A 20305-nucleotide genomic window follows, 5' to 3' on the forward strand; every position below is an offset into this window, starting at 1 on the left:
GAGTTAGAAAATTTGGATTGGAGTGTAATTGAAAATTCTAGCGATGTTGACTCACAATTACTTTATTTCGAATCCACAATTCTCAGCTATCTAGATGTATTGTGCCCCATTCGTAAAAGAAGACTGCGTGGTAATGCTGGAGAATGGATGGATAGCGAATTATTAGATTTAATCAGGAAACGGGATGCATTGAAAAATGAATTAGATAAAAATCCAAGTTTAGATTTCAAACGAGAGTATAACAAACTTCGAAATTATGTAAAAAACTGTGTATCCGCCAAAAAGCGACAACATTTCAAAGATAAATTTTCAAAGTTAGACTCTCAAACGATTTGGAAGACTTATGATGATTTAATTGGAAGAAATGTTAGACAGAATAGCGAAATTCCATTTTTAAAAGTTGATAATGTTTTAATTTCTGACAAGGATACTATTTCCGAAAATTTGAGCGATAATTTTATATTAAAGAATGATACCCCATCCAATGTAGAATCGGATATCATTAGCTCTGTGAAGGCTGATGCCTTATTTGACAACGAGAACTGTATAATTAGCAAAGAAGAGGTAACCAAATGTATATCAAAATTAAAGCTTAAGTCTTCGCCAACAGATAAAATTCCGATAAAAATGTTAAAACCTCTTTTACCATTTTTAGTTATACCTCTAGCTATGTTTTTTACATCAATCTTTTCGACGTGCAATTATCCAAAGAAATTTAAGGAATGTACAGTCTTACCGTTATATAAGGGGAAAGGTAGCTTGACCAATGCGAGTAACTACAGACCCATCTCATCTCTTCACTCTCTCAGCAAACTTTTTGAATATTTATTAAAAACTAAACTTATGAAAAAAGTAGAGTCACTGAAGATTCTTGATGATAATCAACACGGATTTAGGAGTGGGAGATCATGTACTACGGCATTAACTTGTTTCTCGCAAAATATTTTTAATGAATTGGATGTACCAAATAATTTAGTTTTCGTTGTATTCATTGATTTGAAGAAAGGATTTGACTCACTAAATATTAACCTACTAGTGGTAATGTTGCGTAATGTATTTTTGATACAAGGAAAACTGTTACTTCTAATTTCCAACTATTTAAGAGATCGATTTTATTTGATAAAAAATGGTAAATTTATGTCTAAACCTTTCATAGTTAACCGGGGAATTGGCCAAGGTTTTGTGTGTGGTCCAAACTTGTTTATTCTATTTTTATCAGATATTCATGTAGTTCTAAAAGTCTGTTACTACACTATTTTTGCCGACGACATTTCCTTTGTCGTCAGCGGAACTAACCCAAAGGATGTTCATGCAAAGGTGGCGTCCATTTTAATTAAACTAAATGAATGGTTTATTGTTAAAGGACTGACAATGAACTGGGAGAAGACAAAATTTATGATTATTAGAAAAAAGCAATGTAAAACGAACGTGAATAACATCTCTAATATTCTGATTAATGGTAGCGAAATTCGTAGAGTGAATACTTATAAATACCTAGGGGTTTGGATCGATGAACACTTTAGTTTTAAAGATCACGCTGAAAATGTAAAGAAACGGGTGTGTGTAAATATTGGAATGATTCATAGATTTAAAAGGTATATAACACGACATATGTTAACTGTTCTCATCAATGCCTATGTAAACTCAATAACGGATTATTGTATAACAATTTGGGGTCCGTCTAGTTTAGTTACATTTAAGGAAATTCAAGCAAAAACAAATAACTTGTTAGCTATATTCTGTTATCCACGACTCACAAAATTTTATAGCAAATCGTTCTGGAAAGGTAAATCTGACAGAAATGAACTGAAAATTGCCAAAATTGAATGTAGAAAATTGCATGAGAAAGTGAATTACAATGTTTTGCTCGAACAATTCAATCTGTTATCTATAAATGAGCGACTTAATTACTATGCTATTTGGAACCTTCATAAAAAATCAAGAAATTTGGATCAACCGTTGACCAAATTAATACAATGTTTACAGTGAATAGCTCCGGACATAATACTCGTAGTAGTCAGAAGCTACAAGTGATTCAGCACAACTCCGAGTTATTCACAAATTCAGTCAAATATTTCAGTACTAAGTTATGGAATAGTTTGTCCTCTGCTACAATAGATCAAATCTTAGATTCTGACCCAAAAACTGCAGGAAATGTTCGTTCAAGTTTGGTAGAACATGTCATAAAAAACCGTTATAATGATGCATAAATAACCGCATACAATAATAATTAGTAGTTTTGTAAGGAATAATGTTCGATAACGCTTTGAATGTCACGTATTTTAGTATGTATTATGACTTTAACTAAATCTTTCTTCTCCTATTTTTTCGTGTTACTTGATGAAAACCAGTCATTTCATGTACTGATCGAGAAATAACACATGAATAAATGCTAAACAAACAAACAAACAAACTTGTACACATTTATCTTAAAGTTTTACACATTTTTTACGCAATTTCAGAAAACCCGCTCAACTGCGACTGTGACAGTAAAGAATTGTGGGAGTGGTTGCAGGCTCACCCGAAAGCATTTTCTCAGCCCGGCTCCCCAATCGCGTCGGCCCTCGCGGCGGGTGGCGTCGGTGTGCCGAGCAGCCGCACCCCCTCTGACGGGGCCCAAAATCAACCCAACTTCATCTGCGAAAGGCCCGACGAATTTCGTGGGAGGGGAATTCTCGATTTGGATCTCGATTCATTCTGCTCGTCGCCAGCCATTGTGAAATTGGCGATTCAGGTAAACTTAAAATTTTCGTAATTTTAATTTACCTAGATTACAAGGAAGTTTTGCAGAAAAAGTGGAAACATATTTATTTCGAATGTAATCCTCATTCATTATCAAGACATGCATAGAAGAAAAAAAAAACGAAAAATTATCTTAAAAAAATGGCGAATTATTATTAACTATAATTATAATTGGTCAAGGCATCACAATTTTGGCAAAAAATGCTAATTACATTCATACATATTTATTCATTTAGGAATATGACAATTTATTAATTATTATTGTTTAACTTTGTCAGAATTCTGACCTATTCAAAATAAATAATCTGACCAGGAAGAATAATTTCTGCCTTTGACGTCTATATCTAACATTTTTTTTAATTGCGTCCAATTTCTAATTAATCATGCGTGTCTTGATTATCATACCGTACAATTTCATAATTTCATAAGACAAATCAGGTAAATACAGTAACATAGAAATTGTATGCGCAAATTGACGTATAGAAAATTTGCCACGTTTTTCCAGATGTAACGTGCATTTACTATTATTTCATATTTTACTCGGCGTAAAATACAATGTGAAGTGTTCAAAATGTTACTGCCGAAATTATGTCGAGTTTTTTTTTGTGTTTATCGTATAAAAAAATGAAAATTTTTGAAAGGGAACAAATACGGTAAACTCGCTAAAAAATATGATTTGTTATCAACGGTAATCCATATCTTTTTACTTTTACTTAGATTTTGGTAATAATTTAATACCGTAACTGGCGTGAGCATCTCACAAATTTAGACATGTTTTCACCCAAACTCTAAAATCTATGGATAAATAGCTTTGCTAATTTTTAGATTAAGTTTTAACTCCTTATCTTCATTATTTTTTACAATTTTATTTTAATTAAATTCCAACAAGGTAAGTATGTCGCGCAGATTGAATTTTTAAAGCTGGCAGAAATACATTTCCCAAAATAATATCGTAATCGGCAATTATATAAATTTTGTAAATTTTTTTCGTGAAACAACACATAAAATAGTACCTCTTTAAACCAATACTATTCTGAAATTTAGTTACTTAGGATCTTTTCAACAAAAATCTGAAAGTTTGCAAAAAAATATAGAAAAGGGGAGTCCTGTTTCAGATCTTAAACTCGCTCTCAATTTTTTATCATAATTTTTCTACAGATTTTTATAGGTTATGAAGACCTGAATGAATTTTCTCTCCAAATTGAACATTTTCCCCTTAAATCGGCAAGTTTACAAAGTATAGTATTCAAAAATCCAACTTCAAAAATTCCAGTGAATCTTACTTAATTAACTAAATTTACCGCTTTCACCAACCGAATTAAATCCATCTCTGGAGAAGTGCGTAATCCAAGCTTCACCAAATTTAACAATGCCGACACACCTTTCAATTCCTCTTATTAGTTAAGATCTCTACTTTGGGACCATGCATTAAATACGTGCTCAGAAAATTGTTACCCAACGCTCTCATAAATCTGGTAATAACCATTACCAGGCGGTGACTATATGTGACTTTACCGGCATGGTAATAAATTTGTTACCAACGGATAGTAAATTTATTACTACTCTGGTAATATATTTTATCTTTCTGGTTGCACGTATTCATAGCGAAGAACAAATTTACTTCCACTAAATAGCAAATTATTACCAGGGCGGTAGAGTCACATATGGTCACCGCCTTGTTACCAGATTTTTTTTAGAGTGGACACATGTCGCAGCATATAATTAATGGATAATTACTAATTAATTATAATTAATTTAATGGATTAATGCATCTTGACTCGTACCACACCTACTAAAATTTTGCTCGCATCCTTTCTACATGGCCCCCAAGCAAGAAGTAATGACGGCTCAATTTCTTGCCCCTTTGATTAAGAAAGTTTCCCACTTATGGATCATTTCGTTTCGCTTCTAGCCCGTCTAAAATTCATTTTCGGATGAAGAAATACAATAACAATGTTTCCGAGCGGGATTGTTCTGTCGAAATAGGTTCAAACTTTCCTTCGTGGTGGGGAGAATGGAGTGAAAGTTTCAATTTAGTCGAGGAAATGGAAAATAGAATGATTGAGCAAGTTTTATAGTTTCAAGAGGACTACGGATTTGTGGAGAGTATGGATATATTAATACACTCTAAATAGTTAGTTGGTAGCAATTTGTTATCGAGGGAGGGGTCTGATTACCGATTTGGTAATAGTTTTTCCCACCAGTTTGCTTAGAGTTGAAATAGTTGTTACGGGTTTGGTTAAAAAAAATGTAAAAATTTTAAAATATGCACAAATTGTAAAAGTCTGATAGCGGTTTGATAGTTTATTAACCGTACCTTCACTTTTATTGATTTTATGATCAATAATACTAGTGGCACTAGATTAAGATAGATCTGATAAAATTTTTAATGCTATTTTGATATAAAAATTTTAAAAATTTTGACAATAATTTTAATAATTTTGACAATAATTTTGTCATAATACTCAATGATTTTACCTATTATTAGGAAACTTAAGTTATTTGTGGGTTTAATGGTAACGTGTTTACCTCGTAAACTCTTGTCTAGTACTAGTTGCCCGAGGATTTGGCAATATTTTACTGCCAAATCCGTTTTAGTTATCGATATGGTGACACCCTCTCATTTCCCAGCGTAGCATTATCGTACCAATTACCCCTAAATTTAAATCTGGTTACAATTCTGTATCTTCTAGCAAAGTCTTAATCTATTACCAGATCTCTGTGGGAGTTATAACACTATTTAAAGTGCACTCACACCGGTTGATTGCATAACTTGATCTCTTCCATGCTAAGGTTGTTATCTAGCACAAAATCCAGTTGGTTAGAATCAGACACGTGGCGCATTTATGTACGAGTGGACATCGCAGTTCTTCCTTCCTTCACCTGATTAGATTACCTGTAGATTCCATCACAAATGTAAATAATTAAGTGGGTTTCGATTCCACTAAAGTTTCCTGAAGTGTACAATGAGTTGTAGACACGACAAAATCTGTCGTTGATGTGACTGAAGTAAAAAACTCCATCAGCGAAGTTTAGCGTTTAAAATACTGTGCAGTTACAATTATACAATTTTTCAGGCAACAAATCAAGCGAAGAATCTTTTAAAATTATAGTAATTAGGAAAACTTAATAATTTTTACAGTGTCGCCGAAATCTTACATTACTAAATTTTGAGATTTTCCAATTTCCAATTTATTTCAAAATTTTGCTTTTTGTTTGTGATAAAATCGTGTAATAAAATTATCGCAGTTTTATAAAAATATTTCGCATGAAACCGTGAACGAAGATGATTTTCTCACAGTTTTAGATTTGATTGATGCTACAAAATTACTTTGTTGCTAATTAATTCGCCACCAAATTCTAATTTAACATGGGAAATGAATCCCTGGGATCTGTGGTAATTTAGGAAACTTAAATTCAGTGACCAATTTTTACTTAAAAAATTAATTCTTACTTCAGTAAAGCGTTAAATAAATTGGGTGGACTCAGGATCAGTGATCAACTTTTTTTTGGTGCCACACTATTCACACCGTAGTTTCCTTTCCCTGTGGAAATATATCCTGATTTCTGATTATCTTGCCATTTCTTCTGGCTCATCTTAAAAAAAATTATGTTTTTTTGTGACAAATGGATTTCATTCCAAATAGCATAATATTTCATTTGATAGGATGCTTCGTATTGATAACTCAATACTCATACTCAATAATCATATATATATATCTTGTGGATAATAACTATTGGCCAAGCTTAATTAAAATTTCAATGTCGCAGAAATCCCACAAAACCAACAAACTATGAAGTCCAACTATTTCTGAAATTTTATAATTTATGTTATCACTTAATTCAGTGAAGTAACACAATGTCACCCACTTTTACACAGCTCTCTCATGCATTGTGGTAATGCTTTGATGGCATTAATTCCCCACCAAATTCTAACTTGTCATCCGGCTGTTTGGAATTGAGTCCAGTGCCGTGGTAGAAAATATGAATTTCTTGAACAATTGTTTATTTAAAAATTATTACCAACGAGGATTAGGTGACATTTTTTGGTGTCACATTATTCACACCATGGTTTCCTTTCCCTGTGGAAATATATCCTGATTATTTTATCATTTTTTTGACTCATCTTGAAAAAATTGATGTTTTTTTCTTCATGTGATGAATGGCGGGATGAAATAAGCCCAATTTGTCAATGAAATCCTTTCTTATTATTTTCCGCAAGCCCTGCTGAAAAATGGTGATAGTGCGGGAAGAAAAGTTCAAAAGAGGGAGTAAAATCCTAATCTCGGATTCGGGGATTTCATAATTCTTGATTCCGCCGCCGCAACCCTTTCGTGTTGCTACAAAGATGGATGGATGGGATGAAGTGAAAAGCTTAACTTTCTCCGAACGGCCAAGGTGTCGAGAAAGTTATCAAAATGTGAGAGAAAGCTGTACAATTGTGGTCGATCCAGACTGCAGGGTGCAGGGTGCCATTCGACTCGATTTTATGTTATGAAACGAAACGTGTGAGAAATAATCGAAGATTTTTGTTTAAATTTTCTCAAATTGTTATCACTAAATAAAGCTTTTGCAATTCACTCTGGCCCAAATTAAAAAAAGGAGACAAATTCACGGTTTTTTTGTTAACTGTGTAAATTTTATATGTGCGGCTATGGTACAAAATACACAGATTGAGTTTAGAATTGATTTGCAACTTGATTTTCGTTCGTAACATGTGAGAAACTGGTAGGTTTTATATCATTACAAACTTCCACGTGAATGAATTGCCATATTAACGCAATAGGATCATGATCATGGTACATCATCTTATTTAATAACCTGTTTATGTAACTGGTCTTTTAACTTTCTAATAAACCGTTGCAAACGAAATGTAGCAAAGGGGTGAAAACACACGGAATTGTCTTTCTGCAAGCCCACACCGTCTTTCTGCACTTTCCCGTCATTGTCTCACATTACCCCACGTCTCATTTTGCCCCGTTTTCTCCCCCCCCCCCCCCCACCCGCGTAGTTTAAACGTACACGACAATACCTTTCAATAGACACCCCACATGACAAAAGTCATTTTTTCGACATTCGACACCCCCATACGGTCATGGAGTCGTCGCACGTCGAAATGATGGAGATTTCTGAAATCCCCGTCCAAAAATACGTCTAAAACGGTGGAAACGAAAAATTCGACACCTTTGACCGTTGGCGTCATCCCCGTGGCGCCGTGACCTTACGACCTACAACGCCCATCTTCGAACTCATCCCGTCCCCAAAAATTAGAAACACGTTGGCGAAAACCGGATTTCGAAATTCGAATCCGTTCTAAAGTTATCGTGGATACGGACGGACGGACGGACGGGCGAACAGACAGACAAGACATTTCCATAAAGGGGTTTTCACCCCTTAATAATATCACAAATGGCACTTAATCATTATACGAAATTTGTAAAGTTTCAAATCTTTGCGCCAATAATTGTCTCAAACAATTTTTCAAAAATTTTAAGGGTTTTGAAACATTCTAGTGACTTCATGATCAAATATTTTTAGCCCGAGCCAGGGCTTATGTACCCGTGTTGTCTGTCTGTCTGTCTGCCTGTCTGTCTGTCCGACGATAACTCTCTTTAAACTTATCCGATCGACTTGAAATTTTCCACACATCTAGACTATGCAAATACACAACTCGAGTTCGAAGATGGGCGACATCGGTCCAGTGGTTGACCGGTGGGGGTCATCGGAGTGGGTGGGGTATTATGTACCAAAATTTCAAAATTATAGTAGAAAGCTGAAATTTGGCACAGAGGATGTAAATGGGTCCTAATAGAAGAATATAAATTGAAATTAGAAAAATTTATGTCTGGACGGACCCTATGGGGTGACCACCACCGATTTTTGAAAATCCTCATATCGAGCTGAAATTTGGTAGAGAGGTTGCTTATGGCTATTGATTGAAGAATATACATTGGAATTAGTAAAAAATTCATAAGAACAAACAGAAGAACCGTATTGGGGACCCCCACCGATTTTCAGAAATTAACATAGAAAGCTGAAATTTGGACTAGAAATCCTTACTGCTGTTCTATGAAATAATATGAAGTTAAACATGAACAAAAATTAACCAGATGGGCTATAGAGACGACCTCCACTGGGAAGTAGTAAGGGGAAGGAATAGTAAATACTTTTTAGCCCGAGTCAGGGCTTATGTACCCGTCACGTCCGTCTGTCTGTCTGTCTGTCTTGCGATAACTGCCGTAAAACAAATCCGATCGACTTGAAATTTTGCACACATGTAGTATGGGTCAAATGAGGAGTTAAGTTCGAAGATGGGTGAAATCGGTCAAGTGGTTGACCAGTGGGGGTCATCGGAGTGGGTAGGGTATTATGCACCAAAATTTCAAAATTGTCGTAGAAAGCTGAAATTTGGTACAGAGGTTGCTAATTGTTTATAATGGAGGAATACAAAGTAAAATTGCAAAATTTTCATCTGGAGGGATCCTAGAGGGTGACCCATACCGATTTTTAAAACTTATCCAATCGAGCTGAAATTTGGTACATAGGTTGTCAATGGGTACTAATGGAGGAATATGAATTGAAATTCAACACATTTTCACCTGGACAGACCCTATAGGGTGACCCATACCAATTTTTCAAATTCGTCAAATCGAGCTGAAATTTGATAGACAGGTTGGTAATAGCTCTTAATGGAACAATATAAAGTAATATAAGAAAAAAATTCATTTGGAGGACCTTATTGGGCGATCCATACCGATTTTTTGATATTCTTTTATCGAGCTGAATTGGTTAAATAGCCTGCCAATTGTTATTAATAGAAGAATGTGAATTTAAATTGGAAAAATTAATCTAAATTTAAATTTTTTGAAACTCATTTACGATAAAATTTCATGGAAAAGTCTGATTGAGTGAAAATATGTGTGCACCAACAAAAGTATAACCTAGTCACCCGCGTGGCTGGAATTTACATATGTTACGTCGAATATTAGTAGGATAATACTCTGTGAGTTTTAGGAAAAACTATTCGCTCGTTAAAAAGGTCGTTATGGTCATGGTCAATACTGGTGACCAGGGGATATCACTATATCTTTTAATATGTTCATATGCATTTACGATAAAATTTCATGCAAAAAAGTCGAATGAGGGTGATAATCACAACTAGGCCTGACTCGGGCTATATCAAGTCTGCACTGTAGGTTTTTAGAATTTGGAGCCTAGTAATACGAAGGATTGATGCAAGAATTAGGCAAAATAGTAGCACATAATTTTACATAAAACTACTGACAAACATGGGTTTACTAATCACCCCTGGTTCGGGCTAAGCAAAGCTGTACGGATAGGTTTTTTAACTCACAAACCGCCCATCACATTTCATCGCCCTTTATTGCAAGAAAGTTACAAGAAATCACACTTTCTGTCGTTCATGTCCTAAACCAAACCCTGTTCATTTATACTTTCTCCGCCACATTTTTGCCAGACCGTCACCACACAAAGAATTGATTTCTTTGGGAGAATGTGGCGATGTGATGATGGGAAAGGAGACGAAGAGATGAAAGAAACCCAGATTTTAAGCAGACGGTGAAAATAAGTGAGCGGTGGGGCTGACAAGGAAAGATTATTTCGATGGGATTTGGTCGTCATTAATTTTTCATAGGTTAACAAACCAACCGAGAAGGAGAAAGAAAGATCGAGTGCTTTCTCTTTTTTATTGCTTTTCATTTCATCAGGATGACGACTTCTTGACTTGATTATGGCGAGAGGCACACGCTTAGAAATTTTGGGAGGGATTTTTACCAAATTAAGGAGGGAACATATTGGTTTACCAGTTTGGTAATATTTTACCAGTCGGACGGTTTGTTATATTTGCTTTGAATGTTTAAACAGGCTGCAGCGATGCGTGTTACGAATTTTCTGATGAAAATTGTTATGGAATTTGATACACGTTGAAAGTACTTTTTACCAATTTGGAAATAAAATTTGTTGCCAATTTTGCTGCGATGTTGAATTAATTTACCAATTTTTAAAGATATAATTTGCCAATTTTTAGGTATGTAATTTGCCAATTTTTAAACATATAATTTGCCTATTTTTATAATAGAACTTGCTACCAATTGCATAGTATGATTTTTACCAGTTTGCGTAGCTAATTTGGTACTCACCAATTTCATAGTTAAAGTTAACTTTTTTAAAATTCGCTTCCAAATTGTCATGTCATTGAATACCTGCCACCAATCTGGTAATAATAACTAATTTCGTAACGAAAACTTATTACCATGTTATTTGTCACCAGTTTCATACTGAAATTTTTAACCAATTTCGACCTCATTCTTGTCACAAGTCGTAGTAACACTTAAAATTTTGTCACCCGATTTTTAAGAGTGTCCTCGTAAGTTACGAGTCGTAACCCTGATCTTCTTCATTACGTGCAGATTTACCGGGATGCAGGTTGGATGGAAGAGCAAGTGTCTTATTATTGATTAAAAGGAATATTTCATCAGGATGGGAGGCTAAGCCGATTTTATGGATTTCCATTACTTCCGAAATCACGGAAATAAAATGACATGACAAAAAAACTTTGTCACTCTTGCTGTTCGCGTTTTTATCTCCAAGATCAATAGACGCACTCACGTAAAAAAATTGCGTGCTTGAAATTTTGCACTGTACTTAATTTTTTGCGTGAAATTAATAATTTCACGCAAGCATGCTACACTGTATAATTTAAAATTATCTACTCGACGCACTCACGACGACTTTTGCAAATTGACCATCTTAATAGAAATTGTCACGTTTTACGAAGTTTTGTAGATTTCATAAAACTTTTTGGAAAACATGAATTTCTGGGATTCTTGGGATTTTTGTAGAAATTTATCCAGCAAATGGACATGTTTTTTACTTCGCTGAATTATTACCAATATTTGCCAAATGCGATTCGATAGCTTAAATGCGACATAATATGTTGACGTGAATAAATAATTGTCACGATTTGTAACCGTATTACGCTTTTTCAATAAGATTGAATATTGTAATTAAGTTATGTAGATAAAGGTGGCCAATCCGAAAGTTTTTAATTTCATTTTTACATATCTATCAGTACAGTGTACTTTCAAATGTTGCATATGCAAATGTTGACTTTGACCTTGCTCCCATTACTTCGCATGGTCTTATCAATTTTAAGCATTAATTTTTAATTTTTATTACTTTCCAAGGAAATTTAACGTTATTATGACAAACATTTTATAGCCGCTTTTTATTTACGTATTTATATCTATAAAAACGATCTCTACATCTACAAAGGTTTATTACAAAGTGGTTTGTACTACATTTCCGGTACTCTTTTACACACATATACATATTTCCATGGTAACTTAATTAGTACAAGAAAATTCACAATTTTACTACCATGGAAGCAGTCAAAACCGGTGTCCATCATTTTACACACCATTATTAAACAAGTTTCGATCTCGGATGGTTCTCATTCTTAACCCATTTATTAAACGGTTGCATTGTGCATATTCCTCTCGTATATTTAAGAAAAAGTGGGTCATTGATGAGAATCAGTAACCATGACAACCAATTTGTAGATATCTTACGTAATTTTTTTAATTTAACCTCAAAACTCATTAAGCATGCAATTGCACAACTTTATTCGCAATTTTATTCTTACACACGACGCTCACTCTCATTTTCATTTCCTTTATGCTCAGTTACACATATTCACACACACAAACACACGCACAGACACAGACACACTCTCATCACCATGGAAATTAGCATCCCCACGGGAAAATCCCCCCCAAAATACAAATCCCCCACAAAAACATACCTGCTCCACCCCCTAATTTACATATTTTCCTACCCCCTCTTCCTCCTCCTCCTGGTAACCTCGCTCCTCTCAAAAATCTACAAACTCTTATTAACCTCCTTGCTCCCAATAAAATTCCTGCCCCCGTCCGACTCTCCGTGGGCCAATGAATCCCTCCATTCCCCGTCAAACATCATACTAAAGTTCAAAATCACGTCAAAAAACGCGAATTTCTATGCAGAATTTTACCAAAAATTTGAAACTCTTTTAAAAACTCATCGCACCTTAAAAACCCTGACCTACGAAAAATTAACGTATCGTATAACGGAAAAATATGGATTCTACACTTACACAAAGGGAGAATTAGACTTGACAAATCATATCGCAAAGTTGAAAAATGTGTCGCTAAAAAATTTGACGGAAAATGAAATTAATACGAAATTATCGGGGAATATTCCGCAATGGAAGATTTACTATGTTGTGAATAATAACGCAGAAAATAATAACGTGGAGAACAATAACATCGAGAATTATTTAGTCCTAATTTTCCATCATTCTTACGGCGATGGGATCAGTTGGGTTAATCTCGTGTCAAATTTGTTAGATGAGACTCCAGATTATTTTGTTAATCCGTTTTTACCAACGCAATCTGAGAAAGTATCGTGGCTCACGAGGTTAAAAACTCCGCATTATTTTGGAACACAGTTAAAAAATATTTTAACCGAGTTTAACCAGTTTCATTCAGATTTAGCGATAAATACGAAAATAATTACGGAATTTAAACTGGATTTAACAAAAATAAAGAATTATTGTAAAGTGAAAAATATAAAGTTTACGCAATTTATTGAAAAGTGTATAAAAAACGGGTTTATTTCTACATTTAATAAATTGCCATCGGAATTATTGTTAATTTCACCATTTGCGAAATTACCTTATTTAAATTATATTCCGAGAAATCAATTTTTTCCGTGTTTTACTTTGGTAGATTTTCATGAGGAAAAATATGAAAAAAGTGATAAAATAAAAGAGTGTAATTTAATAATTAATAATTTATTGGGAAATTTACCGTCATCAGTGCAACGATTAATTGCGCATTATTGTGCCCGTGGGACGCTAGCTTTTAGTAATTTGCCAAGTTTTAAAAATTCTAAAGTTTCTATTTGTGGTGAAATTGTGGAAAATTTTTATTTTACTCCGCCAATTAAATTCCGTACTGGAATAAGTTTAGGATTGGTAGGGTTTGGGGAAGATTTTGTTTATGGGAGCTTAGCCGTTGATGAATATTTAATTAAGAGGGGGTTTAATATTAGTGGGTTTTTAGGGAGTGATGGTGGTGGTGGTGGAGAGGAGATTAGATTTTTGGACTTTTTTGTCATGTGAGATTATGCACGTAGAGAGATGAGTATCACTTTCATGCAAATAAAATAAAGCAATTAAGCTGTAATTAAGCAATTAAGCAACCACATAATTTTAAGTTTCCAGAAATTTATTTAAAAAATTGAACGTGGAACTTAACAAACGACTGAACTTTAATGTTTCCTCGTAAGTATTTTCTCATTCTGAGGAGCTCAATATATTTTTTAAATTGTTGCAGATTTGAAAATGTTGAAAATTTTACATTTTTTACACAAATTGCGTCTAATTTATTCAACGAATAATATCACATTGAGGAAATTTACAAAATTTATACATATATAGAGATACTTTCAGAAACATTTTTTTACCATTTTCATCCAACACGAAAGTGTGTCTTCACTGATAATTTTTATATTTTAATATGTTACAAGTTGGCGTCATTTGCAAAATTTTACTAAAATTTAATACCTCAAGTAATCACAGGTATTGTTTGTTTTAGGTAGGTAGTTCTGTTTTTCGACGTCAATGCCTAATTTTTAAAATATAAAGACGGTTAATTAATTGGCTACCGTGAAGGTCAATGGTCATGGTGCCAAATCATGCGTAATAGTAATAATAAGCACATCGCTTTAAATACTTAATATCTGTTTTGGATTTTATATTATTTTCTTATTTAAAACATGATAATTAATTCAATAACAAAAGAATAAAAAAGCTTCAATAACATGAAAAGATTTAACCATAGATTGTAATAAGACGAGTTGTCAAAGTCATGCATTTCTATCCAACCTATTTCTAAAATTATCTAAATACAAAAATGTGACAATTTATCAAAGTGGTATATTTTTATCCAAAATATTTCTGAGTACAAAAATATTCCCCAATTTCAGGATGTGCAGCCCTCCTCGGCCATAATTTCGTGGCAAGGACGGAACAACTCGGCGATGCAGGGATACATGATTGGTTATCACGCCCTCAACCACGACGACCAAATTCGGTGGACGCGCCCACTTCCGGCCGTGTCGAAAGCGTACCGGATTCCAGACCTCGAGTCGGACACGCCGTATCTCGTCTGCGTCCTCGGCCTCGCGCAGGACACGACCTCCAACGTCACCACCAGTGCACTCACCCTCCTCTCCGCAGAAACAGTCCTCAGGGACTCTCCAGTTTCGAAATGCACGAAGGTAGGCGGAATTAATTTGCGGGTTTAATTTGCAGGTTACAAGTTGTGAATTTATAATTTAAAACATGCAATTCGTAAATTTAATTTGCAAATTGGATAAATTATATTGCAAATTATGTTACAAAATGTTGGGTTACAAATATCAGGGTAAATTTTACGAAGAATTTAAGAGGTTATGTGACGTAATTTCTCAAATATATTTTTGAACAAAAATAAAAATCTTAACTTCAATTAGATTTTGGACGAACAATACCTGACCTATAATTTTATTCAAAAAGCATAATTTGCACTTAAATAACATACGACGCTGGAACCTCGCAAATTAAATAATTTGTCAACTCAAAGGGATTTTCTCGCAATTTGTTTGTAATATAATTAAATTAACATCAAAATTTTCAGACATTTTTATTGCATGAAGTATTTACCTGTACTTGTTTACGCAGATATAGAAATGCCGTAAAAAGTTGAAGCGTTGCAAAATCATGGGTTAATTTAATTCCGAAATTTCTTAGTTTGAAACCATGAGCAAATTTTTTATTATGATGTACATAATCCAACTTGAACTTTAAGTTTACAAATGTTCTTGTAAATAACTTGAGGGACCTGAATCTTTGCAGTTAAATTTCCGTGATTGGTTAAATAAAGAACTATCTTTAATTCTAAAATCAAACCTTGATTGAAATTAAATTTCTTAATTTTGGTTACAAGTTGTGAATTTATAAATTAAAATATGCAATTCGTCCATTTAATTTGCAAATTGGATAAATTATATCGAAGATTATGTTACGAAATATTGGGTTACATATATCTGGGTAAATTGCGTACAGAATTTAAGAGGTCATGTGATGCAATTTTAAAAATATATTTTTGAACCTGACTGAAGTACAAATCTTAACTTGAATTACATTTAGAAAAAGACAGATACCCAATCTGTAAATTTATGTTTAGAGCATGATTTGAGTTTAAACAACATACGACGCTGAAACCTCGCAAATTAAATAATTTTTCAACTCAACGGAAATTTCTCACAATTTGTGATATAAAAACCAAAATTTCCCAGACATTTTTTGTACAAAGTATTTAACTGTACATTGATGTATGGGTTAATTTATTTCCTACATTTTTAGGCCTTTTATTAGGCCTTTTAAGATGGCCTTATAGATTTGTCAGGATGTCTGTCTGTCCGTCCGTCTGTCTGTACGCACGATAACTCTCTTTAAACACATTCTATCGACTTGAAATTTTGTACACTTGATCTTCGGGTCAAAAGTAAAGATGAGTTCGAAGATGGGCATGATCGGCCAAGTGGTTGACCGGTGGGGGTCTTTTCCACCCAAATGTGTTGCCATTAACTACCAAGATGGAATGGAAGATGGAATTAATGCCATCTTAAAAGGCCCCGCAAAGTTGCTTGGAGTAGGTTTTTATACTCATTTGAAATCATAAGAGTATTTTTAATTCTCAATTCAAAAAAGTTGACAATTTATGTTTCCAATCTCACACCTAATTTCGAGATGTATCAAAATACAATAGGTATTAATTTAAAAAATTAAGTATTACAACCTGTTTTAATTTATACGAAACAATAGAAATACTTTGGAACAATATCCGAAATTTATTAAGAAGAACTTGACAAACTGGAAATTGATCATAATCTAACTTTTAACTTTACATTTACAAATTTTCCTGTAAATAATTTAAGGACGCTGAATCTTCGCAATTCACATTTTAAAGTTTAAATTTCCGTGAATGATTAGAGAATTAATTCTAAAATTAATTGGAGCCTTAACGAAACAATATTTTTCGAAACCCATTTCGATTTTCAAGTTACAGGTTTGATACTTGAAGTTTTTATATTTTACAAATTTTCGCAATTTGTTAGTACCACACGCTGATTAAATATTTCTTAACTTTTAATTTAGGAACTTTATAACCCAGGTCTTCAAACTGTGTTTTCTCCAAGTTTTCAAGATTTCAAGTTTTAAAAATCTTCAAGTTTTCGCTAATATCAATCAGCCATCAATTTATCAAGTATTCTTTAAATTTGCGTAATTTTCAACATTTCTGAGACAAAATTAGACAGCACATTGCTAGATTTCAAAAATATTTGCGTGTTCAATATTTCCAAGTTTTACAAGCACTTACTAATTTCTGCCTTTTTCTCCCCCAGGTCCGCACCTCCATCCCGGTCTCTGGCTCGGACAAATTCTCCATCCTCCAACGCCGCATGGGCGTCATTGTCGGCGCGGCGGTGGGTGTCGTCGTCTTCATCGTGTTGATGACCATCCTCACCTGCGTCAAGTTGAAAAAGAGTCGCCGAGCTGGTGCGACACGGGAAGAAGAAAATGGGAAAAGTGACCATCACAACAACCACCTCGGCGTCACGGAGGCGCTCACCCCGCCGAACGGGACGAATGGCTTGGGCACGCTGAACTATGGGCACAACACGCTCCAATTTCACAACGGCCACACCCACACCTTGACTCGAATGGGCAACGGGAATGGCAACAGCGCCGTCGTCACGTCGCCCAATCGCGGGGGGCGAATGTCACCCGAGTTCCTAACCTATCGACACTACTCGATCGCCACGGATAACAACGGGGTCAACATCATGCAGTCAATGGCGACCACAGATTTGGACCGGTTATGACAAGACTCGTCCCAACATCCAGATATCCTTCCCCCACCGCCCGGCCCCTTTGGTGGAGAGTCTTGTATTTAAGAAAATCAAAAAACCTACATAATTTAAGCTAATTGTTAAAAATAAAATTGTTTAAAACGCAGGTGTTTTCTCGTTGTAAAAAATAATAAAATGAGAGATTTGTTGTATGTAAATCCGACTTTCTTCTCTGAAATTGTTGAGCTTCCTTCGTGTAAATAAAAATCAATTGTTGCCGCATTTCTATTAATTAAAATGATAGATTGTTATGTAAGTTTTATTGTGTGACTATGTAATTTATTGAATATATATGTAAATTGTGTAATGAGACGAATCACGTGGATATTTGTAATCAACCAAAATCGTTAACTTATTGACAAGCAAGACTAATGCAGGCTACGAATATATTGTAAGCTGACACGGATCTCGTCAGTTTCCAAAACTATATGTCGTAATTTTACAAAATTTTCACAGTTTATTGCGTTACAAAACTTTGCGTGAGTTGCTATCTCAATTTAAGATACAGTTTACCAAACCAATCGTAGTTAAGTCATGATCTTAATTGTTTAAATATCCGTCCTAATATTTAAATATTATTTAATTTAACACTCATTTATAATTTTGTTACAATTTATTTAAAAAATCTTTACACAAAACCAGATTTCATTCAACCCGACACCTAAAGTTAAATGTTCCCAAATCCCTCAAACATACTTAATCCTCATCATGAAATTATGTACTACTAAATAATCACTGATTAGTAATTAGTGAATTATTTAAAAAATATTTATATCTAACGTATTTAAATAATACCCATCATTAACTATGTAATTAATTGAAATTACTGTGCCTTAAATAAATACTTCTCATCGCATTTTCAATCGACTTTGAACTCCTTCTCTCTCTTCTTCTATATAAAGAAACGTCTTATTAAACAAGTATTAAAATTTTATTACGAAATTGATATGCAAAAAAACATCACAAAAAATATCTCGTATGTATTAACACTTAATTATGATGTAATAATTATGTCAGTAAATTGTCATCCTAAAATATTTATACTTTACTTATTTATTAAGCTGCGTTTATACACTTCACTCCTTTGTAACTTGCGCCATTCTAAACATTGGCGCTAGTTTTAATTGACGAGTCAATTGATTAAAAAGTGTTTTTATGGAGATTTCAATGTATCAAGGGCAACTTTTTCCATTTCCATTTGCGTGTATGAAGCATGTTTAATTGATTTGAGGGCGTGTAGCAGGGGTCATGGCGTCCTGGTCATGTCAATAAAAGCGCGGGCTGATCAAGCGGGATTTATGAAAATTTATGAAGGAATTAAAATTTTGCAAAAGTCGATCACATGCTTTACACACCCATTAATTTTGGTCCTCATGATAAAAATATTTATTTTTATAAAAAAAAACATTCACATTTTATAACTACATAAATTATATAAGTGACAAATTTTTAAATAAAGTATAAGCAAGCAAAAATTTATAAAAATTTGTATTCCAAGATTTATTGTCACATTTTTCATATCATGTTATAGAATTTTGAGAACATATCACAAGTTCTACTCGTGCGTATAAATTATCTCTTCTCGACTTTGAATCTATATTTTCTACGTACAGATTAAATTTTAGTTTATTTCCAGAAACGGCGTGTAAATGACTCATGTGTATCTAATTTCTAAAAATTATACTCACTCTGCATGCTCTTCGCCTTCACATTTCCGTATCAAGAAAAGCACATTAATAATGACACTTTATCACTCTATTTATAAGGCTATGACAAATGGTCAAGTTAGAAAATGAATTGTTATTTTTAAAAACCTAAAATTTGTCATTAATTACATGGTATTTGCATTTTTGTAACGATGCGGGTGGAGGTGTACCCAAAAATCTCATACCGAATCATGATTTGGTTTTGGAAAGTTTAAAAAACGCCTTTTTGAACCAGAGATTTTAGAAATAATTATTTTATTTGCAACTCCACCATTTGTCGCAGCCGTTAAGGGTAACTAGGCACTTAATGTCGAGCATTCGTGGTTTTGGCATCCTGTCGTTTCACCTAGGTCACCGTTTATTTCAAAAATCTCTGAAATAATCTATTCCGGATTTTACCACTGTCAATTTCGAAAATGAGTCGGCAAATTTTTGCAGTAATTTTTAAATTAAAGTAGCGTCAGCTACTTATTGTGATCGTTTTGTCCGTCCGTCGGTCTGTGGGCAGGATATCTCCGGAACGCCTCCACATAATCAAACGTTGTTTTCGCCATTGTGCTTCTATTTTTTTATTTCCCGGTTGATTTCGATAATGGGGTCAATCAGACCACCCTCACAGGGTGTGGTCTAACCTTAAATTTGCACCTAATTTTCATATGGGGTGTCATTTTAAAGGAAATTTCACCACGAGTTCAATGCAGTCAATATTTTTGACATCCAAAGTACCCTTAACCATGTAGACAAGGTCAAAAGTCCAAAATGCATAATTTTCATATATGGTGTCATTTTCAAGGAGAATCGTTCTGACGCTACTTCTTTATATTCATTTGCAAGGGTTT

At 34.0% G+C, this 20305-nt stretch overlaps 1 protein-coding gene across 1 annotated transcript in view; it reads left to right on the forward strand.

Annotated features, from left to right (window-relative positions):
* LOC110853554 (protein artichoke) overlaps window positions 1-19239 on the forward strand; it is a 189616-nt gene extending 170377 nt beyond the window's left edge. Inside the window, exons 11-13 of the mRNA XM_035854247.1 lie at window positions 2463-2734; window positions 14791-15084; window positions 17254-19239. Of these exons, the coding sequence (XP_035710140.1) occupies window positions 2463-2734; window positions 14791-15084; window positions 17254-17733 (1046 nt within the window). The 3' untranslated portion in view covers window positions 17734-19239. The remainder of the gene's footprint in view (window positions 1-2462; window positions 2735-14790; window positions 15085-17253) is intronic.
* Window positions 19240-20305: the final 1066 nt, after the last annotated feature.

This window comes from Folsomia candida, unplaced genomic scaffold (genome assembly GCF_002217175.1).
Source record: "Folsomia candida strain VU population unplaced genomic scaffold, ASM221717v1 Fcan01_Sc008, whole genome shotgun sequence".
NCBI classification, from domain to species: Eukaryota; Metazoa; Arthropoda; class Collembola; order Entomobryomorpha; family Isotomidae; genus Folsomia; species Folsomia candida.